Source organism: Habropoda laboriosa, unplaced genomic scaffold (genome assembly GCF_001263275.1).
Source record: "Habropoda laboriosa isolate 0110345459 unplaced genomic scaffold, ASM126327v1 scaffold76, whole genome shotgun sequence".
NCBI classification, from domain to species: domain Eukaryota; kingdom Metazoa; phylum Arthropoda; class Insecta; order Hymenoptera; family Apidae; genus Habropoda; species Habropoda laboriosa.
Genome location: NW_017100184.1, coordinates 634,644 through 651,920, shown reverse-complemented (window position 1 = coordinate 651,920; position 17,277 = coordinate 634,644). Strand labels below are relative to the sequence as shown.

General features: G+C 31.9%; 3 protein-coding genes across 3 annotated transcripts in view; 1 reads left to right on the top strand and 2 right to left on the bottom strand.

Annotated features, from left to right (window-relative positions):
• LOC108579408 (WD repeat and FYVE domain-containing protein 3) overlaps positions 1–3,230 on the bottom strand; it is an 18,219-nt gene extending 14,989 nt beyond the window's left edge. Inside the window, 11 exon segments of the mRNA XM_017942936.1 lie at positions 185–499; positions 574–808; positions 873–1,191; positions 1,263–1,425; positions 1,502–1,602; positions 1,774–2,027; positions 2,107–2,265; positions 2,358–2,474; positions 2,549–2,709; positions 2,846–2,955; positions 3,039–3,230. Coding sequence (XP_017798425.1) covers positions 185–499; positions 574–808; positions 873–1,191; positions 1,263–1,425; positions 1,502–1,602; positions 1,774–2,027; positions 2,107–2,265; positions 2,358–2,474; positions 2,549–2,709; positions 2,846–2,945 — 1,924 coding nt within the window. The 5' untranslated portion in view covers positions 2,946–2,955; positions 3,039–3,230.
• Positions 3,231–7,051: 3,821 nt separating this feature from the next.
• LOC108579313 (39S ribosomal protein L47, mitochondrial) lies at positions 7,052–16,553 on the bottom strand. Its single transcript, XM_017942820.1, has 6 exons — positions 16,432–16,553; positions 15,939–16,106; positions 15,655–15,869; positions 15,404–15,567; positions 15,285–15,343; positions 7,052–7,145 (listed from the first exon to the last, which is right to left on the bottom strand). Exons 1-6 carry the CDS (start codon positions 16,551–16,553, stop codon positions 7,052–7,054), a joined length of 822 nt encoding a protein of 273 aa, XP_017798309.1.
• LOC108579340 (pleckstrin homology domain-containing family M member 2) lies at positions 7,709–13,351 on the top strand. Its single transcript, XM_017942862.1, has 9 exons — positions 7,709–7,813; positions 8,746–8,941; positions 9,038–9,225; positions 9,884–10,078; positions 10,165–11,871; positions 11,940–12,164; positions 12,261–12,842; positions 12,924–13,043; positions 13,127–13,351. The coding sequence occupies exons 1-9, from the start codon at positions 7,724–7,726 to the stop codon at positions 13,241–13,243; spliced, it is 3,420 nt and encodes a 1,139-aa protein (XP_017798351.1). The 5' UTR covers positions 7,709–7,723; the 3' UTR covers positions 13,244–13,351.
• Positions 16,554–17,277: the final 724 nt, after the last annotated feature.

Genomic DNA, 17,277 nt, shown 5'->3' with positions numbered 1-17,277 from the left:
TCGAGACCAGATAATCGATGTTCCTGAATCGTTTTAGTCTGCACCGTATCTTCCAAAATTTTCCATAACGACTGCTTCCGTTTTTTCTCCGTATTATCGCTATCTTGAATTTGTTCTTCTTGTTTCTTTATACTATCTTTATTATGAATTTGTTCTTTTTCTACAATTCTTTTAACATCTACATATTGTTCTTTTACTTCATCTGTTTTTCTTTTACTTACAGCATCTTCATCAACATTAACTAACCAACCTTGTATCTTTTCTTCTTCTGTTTCTTGATACCTTTTCATATCCAAATGGAAAGGTCGTTTCTCTCCATTATAAACGCTTTTACTTTTTCTAAACGTTTCCTTCGTGGTTGAAATTTTCGTATGAAAGTTCTTGTTTAAATATTGAGTGAGAGGTTTTATTTTACTTCGATTATACAGGAAACGATAAAAATCTACTTCCCCAGTTGAAGAATATTCTTGATATTGTGTCAACAATGAAAAAATGTGAGCTAAAACGATATAACGTAATGAATTTTTTCATGAATTGTTAATATTTTTAAGAAGTTTCGATGAAGATCAATACCTATATTCGTTTCATGTTTTACAAAGTAAGTGTACATTTCAGCAACATCATCGCGTAAATTTGTATCTCCGAAGGTAAAATAAACCATAGATCGACCTGTTATGGCCGCAGCCATTAGCTGTAACAAAACTTTCAATTTTGGATTTCCACGGAATGCTCCACAACCCCAATTTCCAGTTGCTACCGCCGGAAGATTGCTTTTGCTGCCTTCAGAACCGACAAATCCAACATATGCCTATAAAAAATAGTGTTATTAAATGTTACACAATTAATTAATTTATTAGTTATCAAATTTTAACCTTGTTAAGCTCTCGTATTATATTATTTGTACTGAATTGCGATTGTGGATGCGTAAAATAAAGAGCATCAATCGCAACGATAGATGTTAATCGTCTTCCACTACTATCTCTCGGTGTTTCGTCAACATAGTCTCCCATCCACTTAAAAGTGTTACTGTAGCCTTTATATTTACTGTATCTTTCAACCCCACAAACAATTAATGCTTCAGTATCGTCTAATTCTTCCGTAACAAGCATTGTTACCATTAATTCAGGACAAATTACAAATCTTATTTCCTCTTGCACACATCCCAGACCAAGAACACCACCACCTACATACCTACAAGGATTTAAAATTTATAATAATAAATATCGATCTAATTCAATACTGGCTTTGAAAATATCAATTACTTGTTAGCAAAATCCACTTGCAAAAGTCCAATTCCTTCTGTCTCTATTGTTCCTTTGCTTGTAATGTGTAATGGTAGTAGTTTTTGTACTTGATCATCCCATTTGGGGCAATCTGACTTTGGAATATAACGTCGTTGAATTGTTACCACACCTTCTGGGGCTGCTCTATGGAAATATTATAATAAGTAATGTATTTGTTCTGTACTTATATTTCATTAAACGAATCCAAACGTACCCACCTTTGGATGTTACTCTCCGAAAGTAATGAAATATACATTTCATTTTCTCCATTACCGATTCACACTTATTCAGTTTTCCTTCCTTATATGCTGAAAACAACCTACATAAATGTATGTATTAATATATTAAATGTATATAATGTTTTAATTATCTATGATTATTTTTCCTCCCAGTATTAATTATAAAATGAAATAGTTATTACTATAATATTAATGGTTACTCTCAAGTTTATTTTAATCAGGTTAAAATGTGTAACTACATATTAAAATACCTATTGAAATTGATGTATGGATATCTGCCATATTCGGACTGTGGATTAGTCGAGTTACGTCTTGGAAATGTACAAAAAAATGCATTAGCTAGTAAAGAGGCTATTTGTAACTGACTAAGACTGATTGTTCCATTAGTGTGGCGTTTCAAAAGCGGCATTGGACCAGTTACCAAAACAGGAAGTTGCAAAGCAAGTTGCACCACTTTTGGCATCAATACTTCAAAGAAAATATTTGTTTCTTCTTCATCAAATACCTTTAATTTGAAATTATTGTGTAATCAGAGTGTCTAAAAAATACATATTGCAGTAAATATATAAAGCTTTAAATGGCACCTCAGAAAAAAAGTGATGTAGTGCAGTAAAATCCCAACGTTGTGCATATCTGTGGTTATAAGAAAGTATTGCTCTTTCCAGTTGATGAGTTGAAACAAAATTTTGAAGTAATGATTCTTGTATTATTTCCCATCTGTTTCGACAACGACGAGACCCGTTCTATAATAAAATACGCAAAAGATTATATTACTTATAAAATTTTAGATCATAAACAATATTAAATTTCTCATATGAAGTGGTCATTCACATGCCTCATCTATTGGATATACGCTATGTTTTGAGTGTGGCATCCGTACACAATCCTGATACCATTTGTCCACTTGATGTGTAGGATATGGTTTTGGTGTTCCACGTGCAGGTAATGGTAACTATTTTGAACCATTTTCAAATTAGAATTTGTATAACTTAATGAACATCAATGAAAATTCAATTTAATACTCACAGATATTAATACTGTATGAGATGAAGAAGGACAAATAGGTGGTAACTCCGGACAATCATATATACCCAAGCCTTTACGTATTTCATCCATACTCATGCCTTTCCATTCAGGTACATCATCCAGAGGTTCTGGTTCATTAACATCGACGGACATTGAGCTTGCTTTACGAAATGAAATATAATTTAATGTAAAATTAAGTGGAACACATATATATATTTGGTTGTATGTAGTATACACGTAGTTTTAATTTTCCCGAATTTTAAATCAACAAGATGAAATGTTTCATTAATATCTTACAGTCATCAGAGATTACAGGGTTATTTGTCACATTATCTACATCATTGAAGATATCTGGGGAGAGTGTTTCCTCGTCAAACGACAATCCAGGGTCCGACATAATTGTCCAACTGAGAGAATTACAAATAAAATATAGTAATGGTGGAAAATAACAATAAACAATACAATGAAATGAAAGAAAATTCTTACGTACAAAAATAAAATGATGGTGTACAAAAACTACATAACGTGTCTCAAAAATAAAATGATCTTGAGGTGACAATAAATAATTACAATACTGAAAAATTTATTCGATGATTCTTTAAGATTTCATTTTAAGCATATACGATTATTAAAAACGATGTTACGTGTACATTCGTTTGGCGCCACAATTTTGTCGCGATGATAAACGTATTGCGGGAAAATTAGACATAACGGTACACAGAAAGAAAATTTTTAACAATATTTGATAATGTTTATATAAATTATACCAAAAGTTACATTTGTACCCTGTATTTCAATATTCTTTACATCTCTATAAAATAATACGCAACATTTCGTAAGTAGTGAAATTGCATGAAACATAAAGTGTTGTGAATACGGTCTATTCGAACGAATCATTCCATTTGGGGAAAATTAATAGGGGAAAAATATTTTCCAAGTATTTTCTAACTAAGTGGCCATTGTTATTGCTTATTTGAAATAAATAAAATATTATGAAATACATCACGATTTAAATTATTCACCCTTACTATTTTCATCATACATATTGTACAAATAAAACAAGTTGTAAAAATGTGTACATCTTTTATTACACACTGTAGGAACTAGTATGCAAAATATACATAAATTTTACTTGTAGTAAATGTATTCCTTACATTTAAATATTAAAGGATAAATAAGGAGATAGAAACACAGCCGAGGTACAGGATGAACATAACATCTCATGGGACTTTGTGTCCACAGTACGGGGGCCGAGAAGACCCTTACCATTTTCGTGTCGCAACAACGTTACCAATTATTCTATAATTAAAGTACTTCCAAATATGTGATAAACTGTATCAATTAAATTAAATAAAAATGACGAAGATAGCAATAGCGAAGAGAGACCAGGAAACGAATAACGATAGATAAGGATAGCACTAGAGTAACAAGTAAGACAAGGAAAGATATAGGGATAGACAAGGACAGAAAATTTGAAACACAAAACTGGCGCCATCTCGTTTTTGGTGACGAGAAATACCACTTTTTAATAGGAACACAGAATATGAACAGAGGTATTAGACAAGGAAAGCACTAGTGTGCGACAAGGATAGAGAGAGAACGTTTCCTATTGGTTCGCTGGCCGCCATGCTGCACCTCCAGGCGCCCTATCAAGTCGGTCAGGGAAAAATCATTAATAACTCATTAATTAGGATGATTTTGTGAACTTTTAGGATCGAAGAATGTAGCGTGGACCATTAGCTACTTTCACATATAGTTTTTAATGCAATAGACTCTTTCAATAATTAGTTATTAACAATTTTATGACGTGATGTCGGGAATGATACCGCATACCGTCAAGCATCTTTACGGTTTTTCAATAATTTCATAGCTTTCTACTAAATTCCCATGCAACTAACTATATGCATCCGAAAGGCAACACTTTTAGCTACATTCTTCTATAATTTTTATTAACGTATTCGGCTTAGTTCGAGAGTAATTAAACAGTAAAGGAGACAGTCCCTATTCGTCGTACCCGAGTATAGTCGAATGTTAAAAACAATTGCTAATATCTAGTAAACCACATCACTTACGGCTACAAAACTGATTGAAGAATATAAATAAAAGTCTATTATACATTCTCCATGCTTAAAAGTGCATAATTAATCACGCATTTCTATTGAAATAACGAAAATGTATTATGATTGAATGCGACGAGTGTAATACTCTCTCAAAGAATGCTAAATAACTATCAAACCACAAAAGATATGTTAATTAAATTTATATGAGAATGAAGACAAAGGAGTTACCTTTCAGATGCATACAGTTAATTGTATGAGAATTTAGTAAAAAACTATGAAATTATTGAAAAACCGTAAATATATTACACTCGTATACGCCTCTCGCATTGAAGCGTAACACATTTTCGTTATTTTGCTAGAAGTGCGTGATTAATTATGCACCTTTAAACATGAAGAATGTAGAATGAACTTTTGTCTATATTCTGCAATTAGTTTAGTAACCGTAAGTGGTGTGGTTTATTAAATATTAGCAATTGTTTATAAGAGTTGCCTGTATACGAGTACGATGAATAGGAATTCTCTCCTTTAATATTTAATTACTTTTGAACTAGATCGAATATGTTAATAAAAATTAGAGAAGAATGTAGCTGAAGGTGTTGTCTTTCAGGTGCATATAGTTAGTTGCATGGGAATTTAGTAGAAAGCTACGAAATTATTGAAAAACCGTATACGTATATAAACGTAAACGGCATCATTCCCGACATCCTGTACTAAAATTATTAATAACTAATTATTGAAAGGGTCTATTGCATTAAAAACTATACGTGAAAGTAGCTAATGGTCAACGCTACATTCTTCAATCCTAAAAGTTCACAAAATCATCCTAATTAATGAGTTATTAATGATTTTTCCCCGACCGACTTGATACAGCGCGTGGGTAGTGGAGCCTGGCGGCCAATGGACCAATAGGAAACGTTCTCTCTCTATCCTTGTCGCACACTAGTGCTTTCCTTGTCTAATACCTCTGTTCATATTCTGTGTTCCTATTAAAAAATGGTAGTTCTCGTCACCAAAAACGAGATGGCGCCAGTTTTACTTTTCAAATTTTCTGTCCTTGTCTAACCCTATATCTTTCCTTGTCTAACTCATTTCTCTATTGCTATCCTTCTCTACCTGTATTCCTTTCCTTGCCTTACTCATTACTGTAGTGCTATCCTTATCTACCGTTATTCTTTCCTTGTCTTTCTTCTCTATTGCTATCCTCGTCATTTTTATTTTATTTACTTGATATTTATAATAAATTTTTAATTGCTTTAACATTACTAATAATGTAGATAGTATAATACAGTTTATGGCATATTTTGAAGTACTTTAACTGTAGAATAATCGGTAACGTTGAGTGCGATACGAAAATGGTAAGGGTTTCCTCGGCCCTCGTACTGTGGACACAAAATCCCACAAGATATTAAGTCTATCCTGTACCTCGTCTGCAGTAGAACAAGCGAATGTGATGAATCATATACTAATAAACATTTACGTTAATTTCTTATTTATTATTTCATTGTTACATTTAATTCTAATTCTAACCACTACTAATGTTGCAATTTTACTCCATGTTGAATCGGTAACGTTGGAAGCGACACGTAAATGATAAGGGCACTCTCAGCCCTCGTGACGTGAATAAAAAAATGCATTAGGTTATAGGTTTATTCTATACCTCGTCTGTGGCTTCACTTTTCAATCATACGGATAGTCATTTAAAACTTAAGCACAGACGAGAAAAAATAGTAAATTGTTTCTCTATGTAATTGATAAATTATTCCCCAAATAGAACTTTATGCATGAATAGAATTGTCCAATTTAGTTATGACAATGATTATTTTATATACATTTTAAATGTGGTAATTCAACCGTTTTTCTTAATGAATTATGTATTCGAGGCACACTGTCGGTGTCTCGCTTCTTCTTAGAAAAACAATTGATGCGTGTGTCGAATTTGAAAATAGCATAAGTTGATACGAGAAAAGCAACATAAAATATACAACACATTTAAAAATGCGTATATTATTTCACATTACGATAAGAAAGCGATTATCACGTGTATGGATATTTTTGACCTACCATGATGGATTTCATTGATCCATTAAAATCATAACGTTTATCACGGTGCAGCAGAATGTTTTACTCGCATATATGATAAATCAGTGATTTATCTGTCATTTAAGTGAAGTGCACAGTATAGTACGGTAGGTAAGTTACAGTGACAGAATTATTTCGCATGTTACCAACATAAATAAGTATTACGTTTAACTGCACGAACATCTGCAGTTTCAATACTATAAAAATTGAAATATATTTAAACATTTTGACGAAAAAGTGAGGATCAATTTAGAGTATCGATGTTGAAGTGTTTACTTAATTGATGATCTTATCTCTTAAAAATATTGTACAACCTTCAACTTATCAATATATAACTTATGTTTTTTTTCTTGAATATATATCTTTAGTCGATTATGTTGCCGCACGTATTTCGTAAAATGAGTTCGTTGCGTTTACGAACATGGAGAATGCCAATTTCTCGACATCGAAACAATTTACTTTTCCTGAAATTAGTTAATATTATTGAAACAGATACTACTCCCGCAAAACTTTCTCCACGTTGCGTAAACAGGTGAATTCGTGCTGCAACTACGTTCGTACTATATCATAAATGTATATACAATTATAATTTATATTATTTCTAAACATGAAACTGAAAATAACCGAGCATAGATGAAATTCAGAATGAAATAATTTAAGCACAGTGTGTAAAGAAGAAGAAATATGTGCTTATATTTATCACAAGCTGATTTTCTCGTTTTATTCATCTTTTGTTATACGAATGGAAGTCTAACTCTGTCATGTGTTTGCATCGCCTTGATAGTTAATAAGAAGCGTGCAAGTGCGTGGCAAATAATAAAAAATAAAGAGGAACGAGATTAGGGAAGGGTTTAATATTGCCGCGCGGCCTGCGCGCAGCTAAAATCAATGAATCCACCCGGCGAAAGTATCAGTGCGACTCCACCAACGTCGCATCAGAGCCGTGTTCTGTCTTCCCTGTCTTCGAATTTTCCTTTTTTTTTCCTCGAAATTCTTAATATCGCGTGATAAGAATCATGTAAGATTAGAGATCGAAATGCCGAGTCAGGACGATATGGACCTTTGTACCGATAAGGTACTGTCTAAAGGAAGAATACTTCAGGAATTGACCAAAGCTGTCAAATTGGTAAGTGCTGTCTGCTTGAGGATAGGGATGGCGTATCAAGGCCATATATCGTCTATATACATACGTATGCACCTTTTTAATACGAATTTTAATACATACCAATCTAATGATCCATCCCACTCTCTATCCTCTGATCATCAGGTCTTTGACTTAGACAAATTTTCATTTCTTTTTACTCGTACATAAAAACGATTTTCTTGAAATACTTAACCATGACGAAACAGCTGAAATTGAAGTAGCACGCACACGCACGCTTGGTTGTGCGTCAAACAATTTAACAGTTAGATGCGTTTTATTATCTTTATTGTTTTTGAACGCGATCCATGTTCAAGAAGTACATGTGCTCCTCGCGTCATCACGATTTCCCGTTTCTCACTTGCAACTTACTCGAACTTACTTGTTCCATGTCGTGGGTCCTCCACTGACGTACGTGTCTTTACGTCTTTGTTCACACAGTTATCAATTAGTTCTACTGTTTTCTTATCTCTTTGTGAGATTCACATGGATCGATTAATTTTTATCGTCTCGGTTTATAAATTCTTTCATATTTTCATAAAATAGTAAGTTTACTTTCATTCCCTGATTTTTGTTATTTTTCTATTGGTACTCTTATAATTATTCAACGTTTAGTATCTTATATTGTTGTTTTTATTTAATATTTACAAAAACAGAAGTCACTAAACAAATACAAGTATTTTATAGTCCTGTATGAAGAACACTTGTTGAAGCACTTAGTTAATTTTTTTAACTGAGTACACAATTTTAATCCTAAAAGTAATTTTGCATACACTAACAAACACTTGACGTAAAATGTAAAAATAAAAAATATGCTTACTAATTTCTTATATTAAAAATGCTGATGTTTAAGAGGTAACCATTTGTTCACTTTTAATCATTAAATAAGCAAAATATTTTTGCTTGCTTTTTATTAGGTTTATGCTCAAAGTTTATATGGTACAGTAGTCTTAGATGGTGATTCTTGGCTGGTCTACTGGTTAGATCGTGCTTTACGTCATGGACTACGTATAGAAAGATACGGGTATTGGGGTACTGCTCGTGATCTCAGTCATCAAGATACTGTTGTTGTAATTCATGCTCTTCAAAGTGTATTAACTTCCATTGGAAAAGGTATAACTGAATATACATATAAATTCCATAAAATTAATACCATAAATTATGACATTCGAAAACACAAATTATAATGCATTTCTATGTATTTTCTAGGCAGGGCATGGCTTTACCATACTCTTAGCGAAGGGAGCTTTGAAAGCTATTTAGCTTGCTTATTACGAGATACAAAAACATTAAAGAAACAATATTTTGCACATGCACTTGTTCGGGATGCAGATAAAACTAACCAGTTAGTTGATCTCCTTGCTGGATTAGAAAATGTATCCTTCACATTGCAACTGGTATGTTATTCTATGAAATATCTGTAAAAATTTATTTGTGAGATGACACTATCTTTCAATAGATACTATGAACATTTATACACTTGTGCATTGTATAGAATAAAAAAAAATTTCTATCTTTTATATTGTGCAGTCCTGGTAAAAGCCACTGACGATATCAACGTATAGACGTCGGCGGTTTACACGAACGTGTTTTTAACTTTTTATTCCATTTCCCCTATGTTGATATCAGTATCACCCCGTGGTTACAATTATCTCAGTAATAAATTACATCAGTCACTTAGTAACAGTCGCATGTTTTTATGAATTTAAAGGGCAATAAGTTATCATTCGTATAAATCTATTTTTCATGCATTGTATATCACCTTTTTTGCTTGTCCATGGAAAATCCTTTGCTAACAATTTGTATTTGTGAACTTATCAAATACTCATTATGTGCAATTTTTCTATGGTTCGATCTTTTTATTTAATTGTTTAATAAAATCGTTTGCACTTATTGATACATTTATTTCAATGATAAAACAGAAAATAACATGTGATACGAACAATTTTATTAAACTAATTACAAATTAACAAAAATGAATTTGGTAGAAAATAAATGAAATTGGCTTTATGTAAAAAAAATAATTTTGTAATATAAGAATCATTTATCATTTAGGATGTCACATATCTGGACATTTGCAATTATATGCCTCAAAGGCCTATGAGTGTGAACCCTTCTGGAACTATATTATCATTACATCTCAGATCATCTAGTGTTTCCTCGAGCTTAGCTTCTCCTGGGGACAGTGGAGTTGCTTTCGACAGTGACATGGATCTTGCAAATGAAACAGATGCCAGTAGTTACAAGGAGGTAAATTTGTTATGGTAAAATTTATATTATAAAAGATATACATTTACTCTGGATAAATTACATGTTCATGATGTTTATATGTTCAGGAAGATTTTCACCCCGAAGATGCCCCGAGGTATCGGAATAATAGGTACAAAGCAATGATGAATAATTGCATAGAGGACAATAAAAATTTCAGTTCTAGTGATTCCAGCGAGGATGGAAAGACACCTACACAGTCACCTGGAATGGTTACTAAATTTCAAAATGCGATGGTGACAACAAGCGATATTGCGAATCAGAATTTAACCAGAATAAAACCAGACGACAATGAGCTTAATTGTTCCAGTTTGGACACTTTAAAAGATTACGATTTTTACAGTAAGAGCCTAGACGAGTCGAAGTTAGATAAGATAAATAATAAAATTGACAACGGTGTTAAGGAATTAAATAAAAGAAGCAGCTATTACAGCGACGGTAGTTACAGTTTTAAAAGGAATATTAATCCTCGAAATTCATATGTGATTAACAATGATACGAATCTCTTGGAACTTAGCATGACTATTTCAGATTGTGAGAACATAGATCCACCATATGGTATTTTGAATACTATCAATATGACAGACGCTAGTATTTTGTCGTCTTCCAGCTCAGATGCTATAGTGCAACGAAGGCAACGTAAAAAGAAACGCGGGGAGAATAAGAAGCGCGTTAGTTTTCACGAAGATATTTTGAAGACTATGAAGTTGGATGATGACGAGAGTTATGCTGACTTTTCCATGAGTTTCTTAACACCTAATTCAGTTCAAAAGAAGGATGCGCAAAAAGGAAGATATAGTTGGTGCGCTCATGGAGATTCTCCTTATGTTCAAAAGAATATCAATACGAGAAATGCACATTCGGATTATTATTCATACTCTTCGTCATCGAGTGTATTCGACAGCGATTGTGACAAGACAGGATCGTCAAAGACTTGTGAACAATTACCGTGTCAGAGCAATTGCAAGTGTGCTTGTGGGTTGTCGATTTCGGAACGGGGTGTGCCGGAGGGTCAGGAAGATCCTGGCAAAGCACTTAGACCAAAAATGGATATTGAATTGGGAGAAAATGAAGCACAAGAAGCGTATGTCATTGAGAAAGAATGTGGAAATATCGTAGAAGATCCGCCGTCGAAAGATCAAATGCCTTGCCCTTCTAATTCGAAAAAGTATAATAGTTCTAGCGATTGGTCGGACGTAGATAGTACTGCTATGTCAGATGTGGACGAACGTAAAAATAGTAGACACTTAGCATCGCCGTCAAAAAAGCGTAGCATCACATCGATATTAACCGGAGAAAATAGTAATAAATTACTGACGCCACCTTTAAAGCAAGCTTCGTCTAAAACCTCGTTATTGAGTAGATTTTTAAAATCTATCACGGAGAGGAAGTTTGAAGTTAAAAGAAGCAAAAAGTCTCAGAAAACGGATCCATTGTATATCAAAGGTGTGAAAACGAGCTATGATTCTTTTAAAGATTTTAATGACAACCTTGAACGAGAAATACAAGAAAACGTAGCAGCGGAAAAGCAAGAATTCAGCGGAGAAAAAGTTAGCCTCAAGTTACGAGAACATTTTAAGAAGCACATTTATAGGGATAAAACGGAAGAATTATATAAAGTATATAAAGTTAGGAGTTCGTACATGACAAATGGAGAAAGCAAACCGATGATCGCTTTATTAACAGACAAAACATTATATTTAACAGGTTCGAAAACGGATCACACTTACAGTAATCAATTCGTTATTCCTTATAACGAGTTGGATGCTATTATGGTAAGTTTCGTTGGAATAATGCCGCTTTTATAAAATCCAAGTATTAATGAAAAACCAATACTTTCTAGGTTGGACCAAATGCACAAACAATTCTATTATCCAATGCAGATTATGAGATGCAGTATCTGTTTTCTACGGGAAGTTCCCAAACCACTTCGGAATTAATTGCCCACTTAGAGATGGCTATGAGGCGGTCTCCGATAAAACCCAACCTTCCAGCGGTTAAAGAATTAAGCTATGACGACATGCATATTTTAAAGCATTCAGTTCTTTACGATACTGCTGTTCATCCTGTACGTAAATTTTATTACGTTGAAAAATATCATCTAGAATTATTCATTGTCAATTTTTTTTCATTGCAATAAATTGAGGGCAATTGAATATTTCAGGATGAAAAAATCGAACACTATAATCTTATTTACATGGAAGATGAACACATCTCACCACCTAGTTCGCCGTGCAGTCCGACAAAACAGGGTGATCTTATGTATAGACCACATATTTATCAACAACTTCATCCTAACGCACCAATTAACCCATGGGAAGCTGGATATTTTGTACTCAAGGGTGGCGTTGTTTATATGTTCACGGATGAAAATCAACGACTACCAAAACGAGCCATCCCACTGAAAGGCGGTCTTTGTCAAGGATGTCGAAGAATTCCCAATTCCCATCGTCCTCATACGTTTGAAATACTTTTAAAACCGAATAAAGCTTTTCAATTCGCCGCTCCAGACGAATATGTTGCATCCGAATGGTTACAAAGCTTTGTTCAAAGCGCATCTGGATTGTTCGACTCTATAGAAAAGAGGGGACCCATACCATGTAGCTTTATTACAACTACGAAACACTTAGTTGCTATGAAAGAAGTGTTTCCCGGTAAAGAACGGGGACAAACACTTGCTTGTGCCTCTGTAGAAGATCTCATAGCCTTTAGAGTACCTTTAACTCAGCAATCTTGGTGCATACTGGTATGTGATTGCAGTTGCACAAGTTTGGATATACTGTAAAATTCTACACTCCCATTTCATTTCAACACACTATGCTTTCAGGAATTCGCATGTCGAGAAGTACACGAAAGTATTGGTGACTGGGTCATATACTTTACAAATTATAACGAATTGTGTACCTTTAGAGAAATTTTAGAAACATTATGGGCTGGTGCAAATTTGGTATGATAATGTTCTATTTTAAACAATTACAATATAAAAAAAAAATTATTTTCTGTTTAGTTTTGCAACTTACCTTTTCACAGGGTGAATTTCCTATGGTAACGCTACCACCAGAAGATAAACTTCATCGACGTTGCTCAGATGCCAGTAAAGAGTTAGAGCTTGCATGGCGATATTTACTACCTTCAGTAATCGACTAAATAGTAAGAAGCGCTGATAGAGAATAGCTATCGCAACGTCATATTAAGTAATAGAAATTCACAAAACAAATATTTGACGAACCAATTCATACGATATAAATATACAGTAACCAGATAAAATTGAATTCGACATTTTAAATATTTACCGAAAAACATCTTATGTTCCTCGATATTAGAGAGGATAAGAGATAGACACATATAAAATATAAATATTTAACGATATCGATGTGCTAATTCACTAAAGTGGTGCAATATCTTTTTCATAGCGTAAACTACGATATATCTGTCATTGATAATGGTATACAGGATTGTAATATAATGACAAATGCGTAAAATTACTGTATCAGTTACATGAATGTCTATATATTCACATTTATCATAAGAATTAATCTGCATTTAAAAGTGCACTATCCATACCGAATGATATAGTTTTAAAAGTAATGCTAATAAAATGGCAGTAAGGCTTAGTGCAGCTTCTATAACAGAAGAATACCCTATAAATTGCTTTTGAAGTAAGTGTATGACATATAATTAACATTCCTATTAATAATACTGATAATAATAATAATTATAATGATAACACAGCTTTTTAAGTTTATTTTTATATATATACATATATGCATTTTATTACTTCAAAATTATTGTTTCGGTTACAAGTCTGATTACCATATTTTTAATCATAAAAGGATCAAAATGAATGATTGGTTGTAATAGTCATATCGATCTCAAGGTGCTTTTATTTAATTACTCGATACTTTAAACTGACGATTTAATACGTTGTTTCTTTACGTAGTGTTAAACTTTGCAGGATCGTCAAAATGAATATCGAGAGAAATTACGATGGGATAGTTTTCTTAAGTAGTAACTATACTTTTTAAAACAGAAGAAATAATTTTATGTACCAAAGAAGTTTCTTCTAATATGAAAATTAATACGTTAATTTTTAATGAAAAATTTCATATATTTTCATTTTAACATATATCTTTCTGTTACCAGAACTACATGGATCGATGCAGTTGTAAATCATTGTGAATAAAATTCTAATCCTATGTGCATCGTTTCATGTTGTCACGTACAATTGTGATAAAACATTTAAATTATAAAGCGTTAAATTAATGAGACCTATTAATTTATGCAACTGTAATGTGAAATTTGCGTACGTTATGTAGTAAAAAATTGGAAACAATCAATTTCCTATGTTAGTTTCTAGTGCGTCTAAAGGGCCAAGATGTTATAAATTTTACATGCTTTGTGTGAGCATGTTTTTTAATTGTTACAGCCATGGAATTTTTGCACAATGTCAATGCCGCGGACATGACCTTCAAAGATACCAACAAAAAATAAATAGAAATAAAATTGTAACTAGTCAACAAAATAAAGGTAAAGACAAGTCTTGTTTTTTCCTCTTGTAATACAATGTAACGATGAACTTAAACTTTAATTATATATTAAATAAGTACAGTAATACTACCTCGCATTATTTATTTTGCTTTTATTACTATAGATTCTTCTTCTATACAATATTTACTTTTTTAAATATTTTCAGTCTAGAATTTAATCTAATTTAATCTATGCTTCTAATTACATTTTAATTATATGCAATCATAAATGCTTTAGTAATATTAGCTTCAATCAATATTTTTCAAGTTATTTTCTAATCCAGTGCTAATATCTTTTTTAATTCTTTGACATAAAAGTCAACAGGTAAATATTGGAAGATTAATATCGTAAAATTGCATGATTAATTTTAATAACTGATAACAAGTTATATAAACCTAGGTACACTATGCAGTTTAAGATAATATGTAACAATATTTAATGGTCAATTAAAGGTGAAAACTTTTAAAAATGTTAACAGCAGTTAACATGAAAATACTTGCTGTAGAACTATAATTTGAACTCGATTTGTCGTATAATATCGGCTAGATTAAAAGACGTCTTTAATCTTGAGATGTATTTAAAAGGCTAAGAAATACATAATGAAAAATTTATTTAATCCCGTGGAAAATATCCTTCAGCCTTATTAAATCGTTTCAATTTCTCTAGATCCGCCAGTGGATATTTTTCTTTCACAGCCTCCATGTCAAGGTTAGGGAAAATCTATTAAGAAGAGTAAAATAATTAAAAAAGAAAATATTTTATAATTAAACAAAACAATACGAACATGCGTAATTTGCGTTTTCCATTCCAAAGTTTCTCTCTATACAATCGTAAAAATTTGCGCACTGCGTATCCACCAAATGAAAATTTGTGTGTTTTGTGCCACAAAGTATTCTTATATTTTGGTATAATGTGCTGGCGGAGTCGATAGAGGTAACGTAAGCCTATGAAACAAGATTTACATGGAGTTTCAGCAGTACAGTTTTCATTATGATCAATAATATATATACTAAACATATAAAATATCTTACCAAGTTGATTATACTTCAATTGTGTAGGTCGTTCTCCAGTTGTTCCAGTTTCAAGCAAATGGTATGCTCTATTCCTTTCACGAACTACTGACTCCAAATTAGACATACTGTCTTCAATTTTGTCAATTCTTTCAGGATTTGGAAAGTATTTCCACTCCTGCTTATAAATTTCTTCCATTGTTAAAAGCATATTACGTTCTTTTAATAACACAAACCTAAGAATATTAAATATAATATTACTATAATTTGAGTATTGTTATATTTTACCAAAATTTATATTTTACCACAACTTATGAAGTTCTTCATTGTTTTTTAATCTTAGTTCATCCTTTCGCCAAGCACGTCCTACTCGTACTTTATTCGCTCCCCAATTTTTTGGGTCATCAAAAAATTCCATTAAACTATTACGTCTAGATGTAGTATGAATTAATGCATAGTGAAAAGTGGGTATCCTAAATAATTTAAATTATTTTTGTTTAATTTGACAGACATATTTGACGTTTAAAAGTTCGTACAATTCTAATATACTACAGGTGGAAACTTAATTTAGAAACATAACCTCAAACATTACAACGTTCAATATAATAATAATAAAACGCACATTCCTTTCAAAAGAAGGGTTGAAGTCTGTAGGATTATTTACATTTGTGAAATCATTTTACTGCATGTGTCAATTAATAAAAAGATGAAATTACGTAAAATATGTACACGCTGGGTGTGTTGAATTGTAACATAACAACATAAATAAAAATTGAACGTGTAATATTTTATACAAACCTTCGAATAAATATCGGACTGCAAATTGCATTAGCATTTTGGGATAAAGACAAATTTGTAAACTGTTTTATCACATTATTTACACTTTTCGATACTTGCACGACTTTCGCGAAAGTTGCCATGTTGCTCTACAGTTAAATACTAAATAGCGCCCCTTCCCATGAGACCTACGCTCGAATATGTATGAACATGTACGTATATGTAATACAAGATGTATCGTAGTAAAAATATCTTTAAAATGTAAGTTATTAAAAATTGTTTAATGATATAATTTTATTGATAATAGTAAAAGTATAGTACGTGAAAGTAAAGGAAGGTTATTATAATAATTATAAGATTTATTATCACAAACTATGAGTTAAATCATACACAATAACGTAAGAAACATTAATCGTGGTTTTTATAATTATTTCCTTCTTCCCAGGTAATTTCATAACATGGAGATATTGTTTCCACATATGAATCACAATATTACAGGGATAAAAATCTGCAGTATCAAATACATAGAATTGTAAAAATCTTCTAATTTGTAATTAATGTTATTTTTAATAGTTAGATGGTTATTTTATCATTAACAAGTAAAAATTTGTATACAATTCATTTTGTGATAAGAGGAAAATACTTAATATATTCTATTGCCAATAAATGGATCAAAAAGTTGATCAAAGGCACCTTTCAACATTAATTATACTTACAATTATATAAAAATTATATTGCTTTAATGTACTACTATATACACTATATAGTGATCTAATGTTATCGATACATATGAATTTTTCATTATTGCCTTCTCATGCATATTACTACTAAGTTAAGGTGCTCGTGTATTTAAATATCTTTTCGTAA

What these genes read in the sequence shown, in the direction of transcription:
- LOC108579340 (XM_017942862.1), top strand. Translation starts at nt 7,724, where the DNA reads ATGCCGAGTCAGGACGATATGGACCTTTGTACCGATAAGGTACTGTCT. An exon ending in TATCCTTCACATTGCAACTG is followed by an intron (nt 9,226 to 9,883) that starts GTATGTTATTCT and finishes TTTATCATTTAG; the next exon opens with GATGTCACATATCTGGACAT. An exon ending in ATGCCAGTAGTTACAAGGAG is followed by an intron (nt 10,079 to 10,164) that starts GTAAATTTGTTA and finishes TTATATGTTCAG; the next exon opens with GAAGATTTTCACCCCGAAGA.
- LOC108579313 (XM_017942820.1), bottom strand. Translation starts at nt 16,553, where the DNA reads ATGGCAACTTTCGCGAAAGTCGTGCAAGTATCGAAAAGTGTAAATAAT. An exon ending in GAAGAACTTCATAAGTTGTG is followed by an intron (nt 15,870 to 15,938) that starts GTAAAATATAAA and finishes TAATATTCTTAG; the next exon opens with GTTTGTGTTATTAAAAGAAC. An exon ending in AACGCAAATTACGCATGTTC is followed by an intron (nt 15,344 to 15,403) that starts GTATTGTTTTGT and finishes TCTTCTTAATAG; the next exon opens with ATTTTCCCTAACCTTGACAT.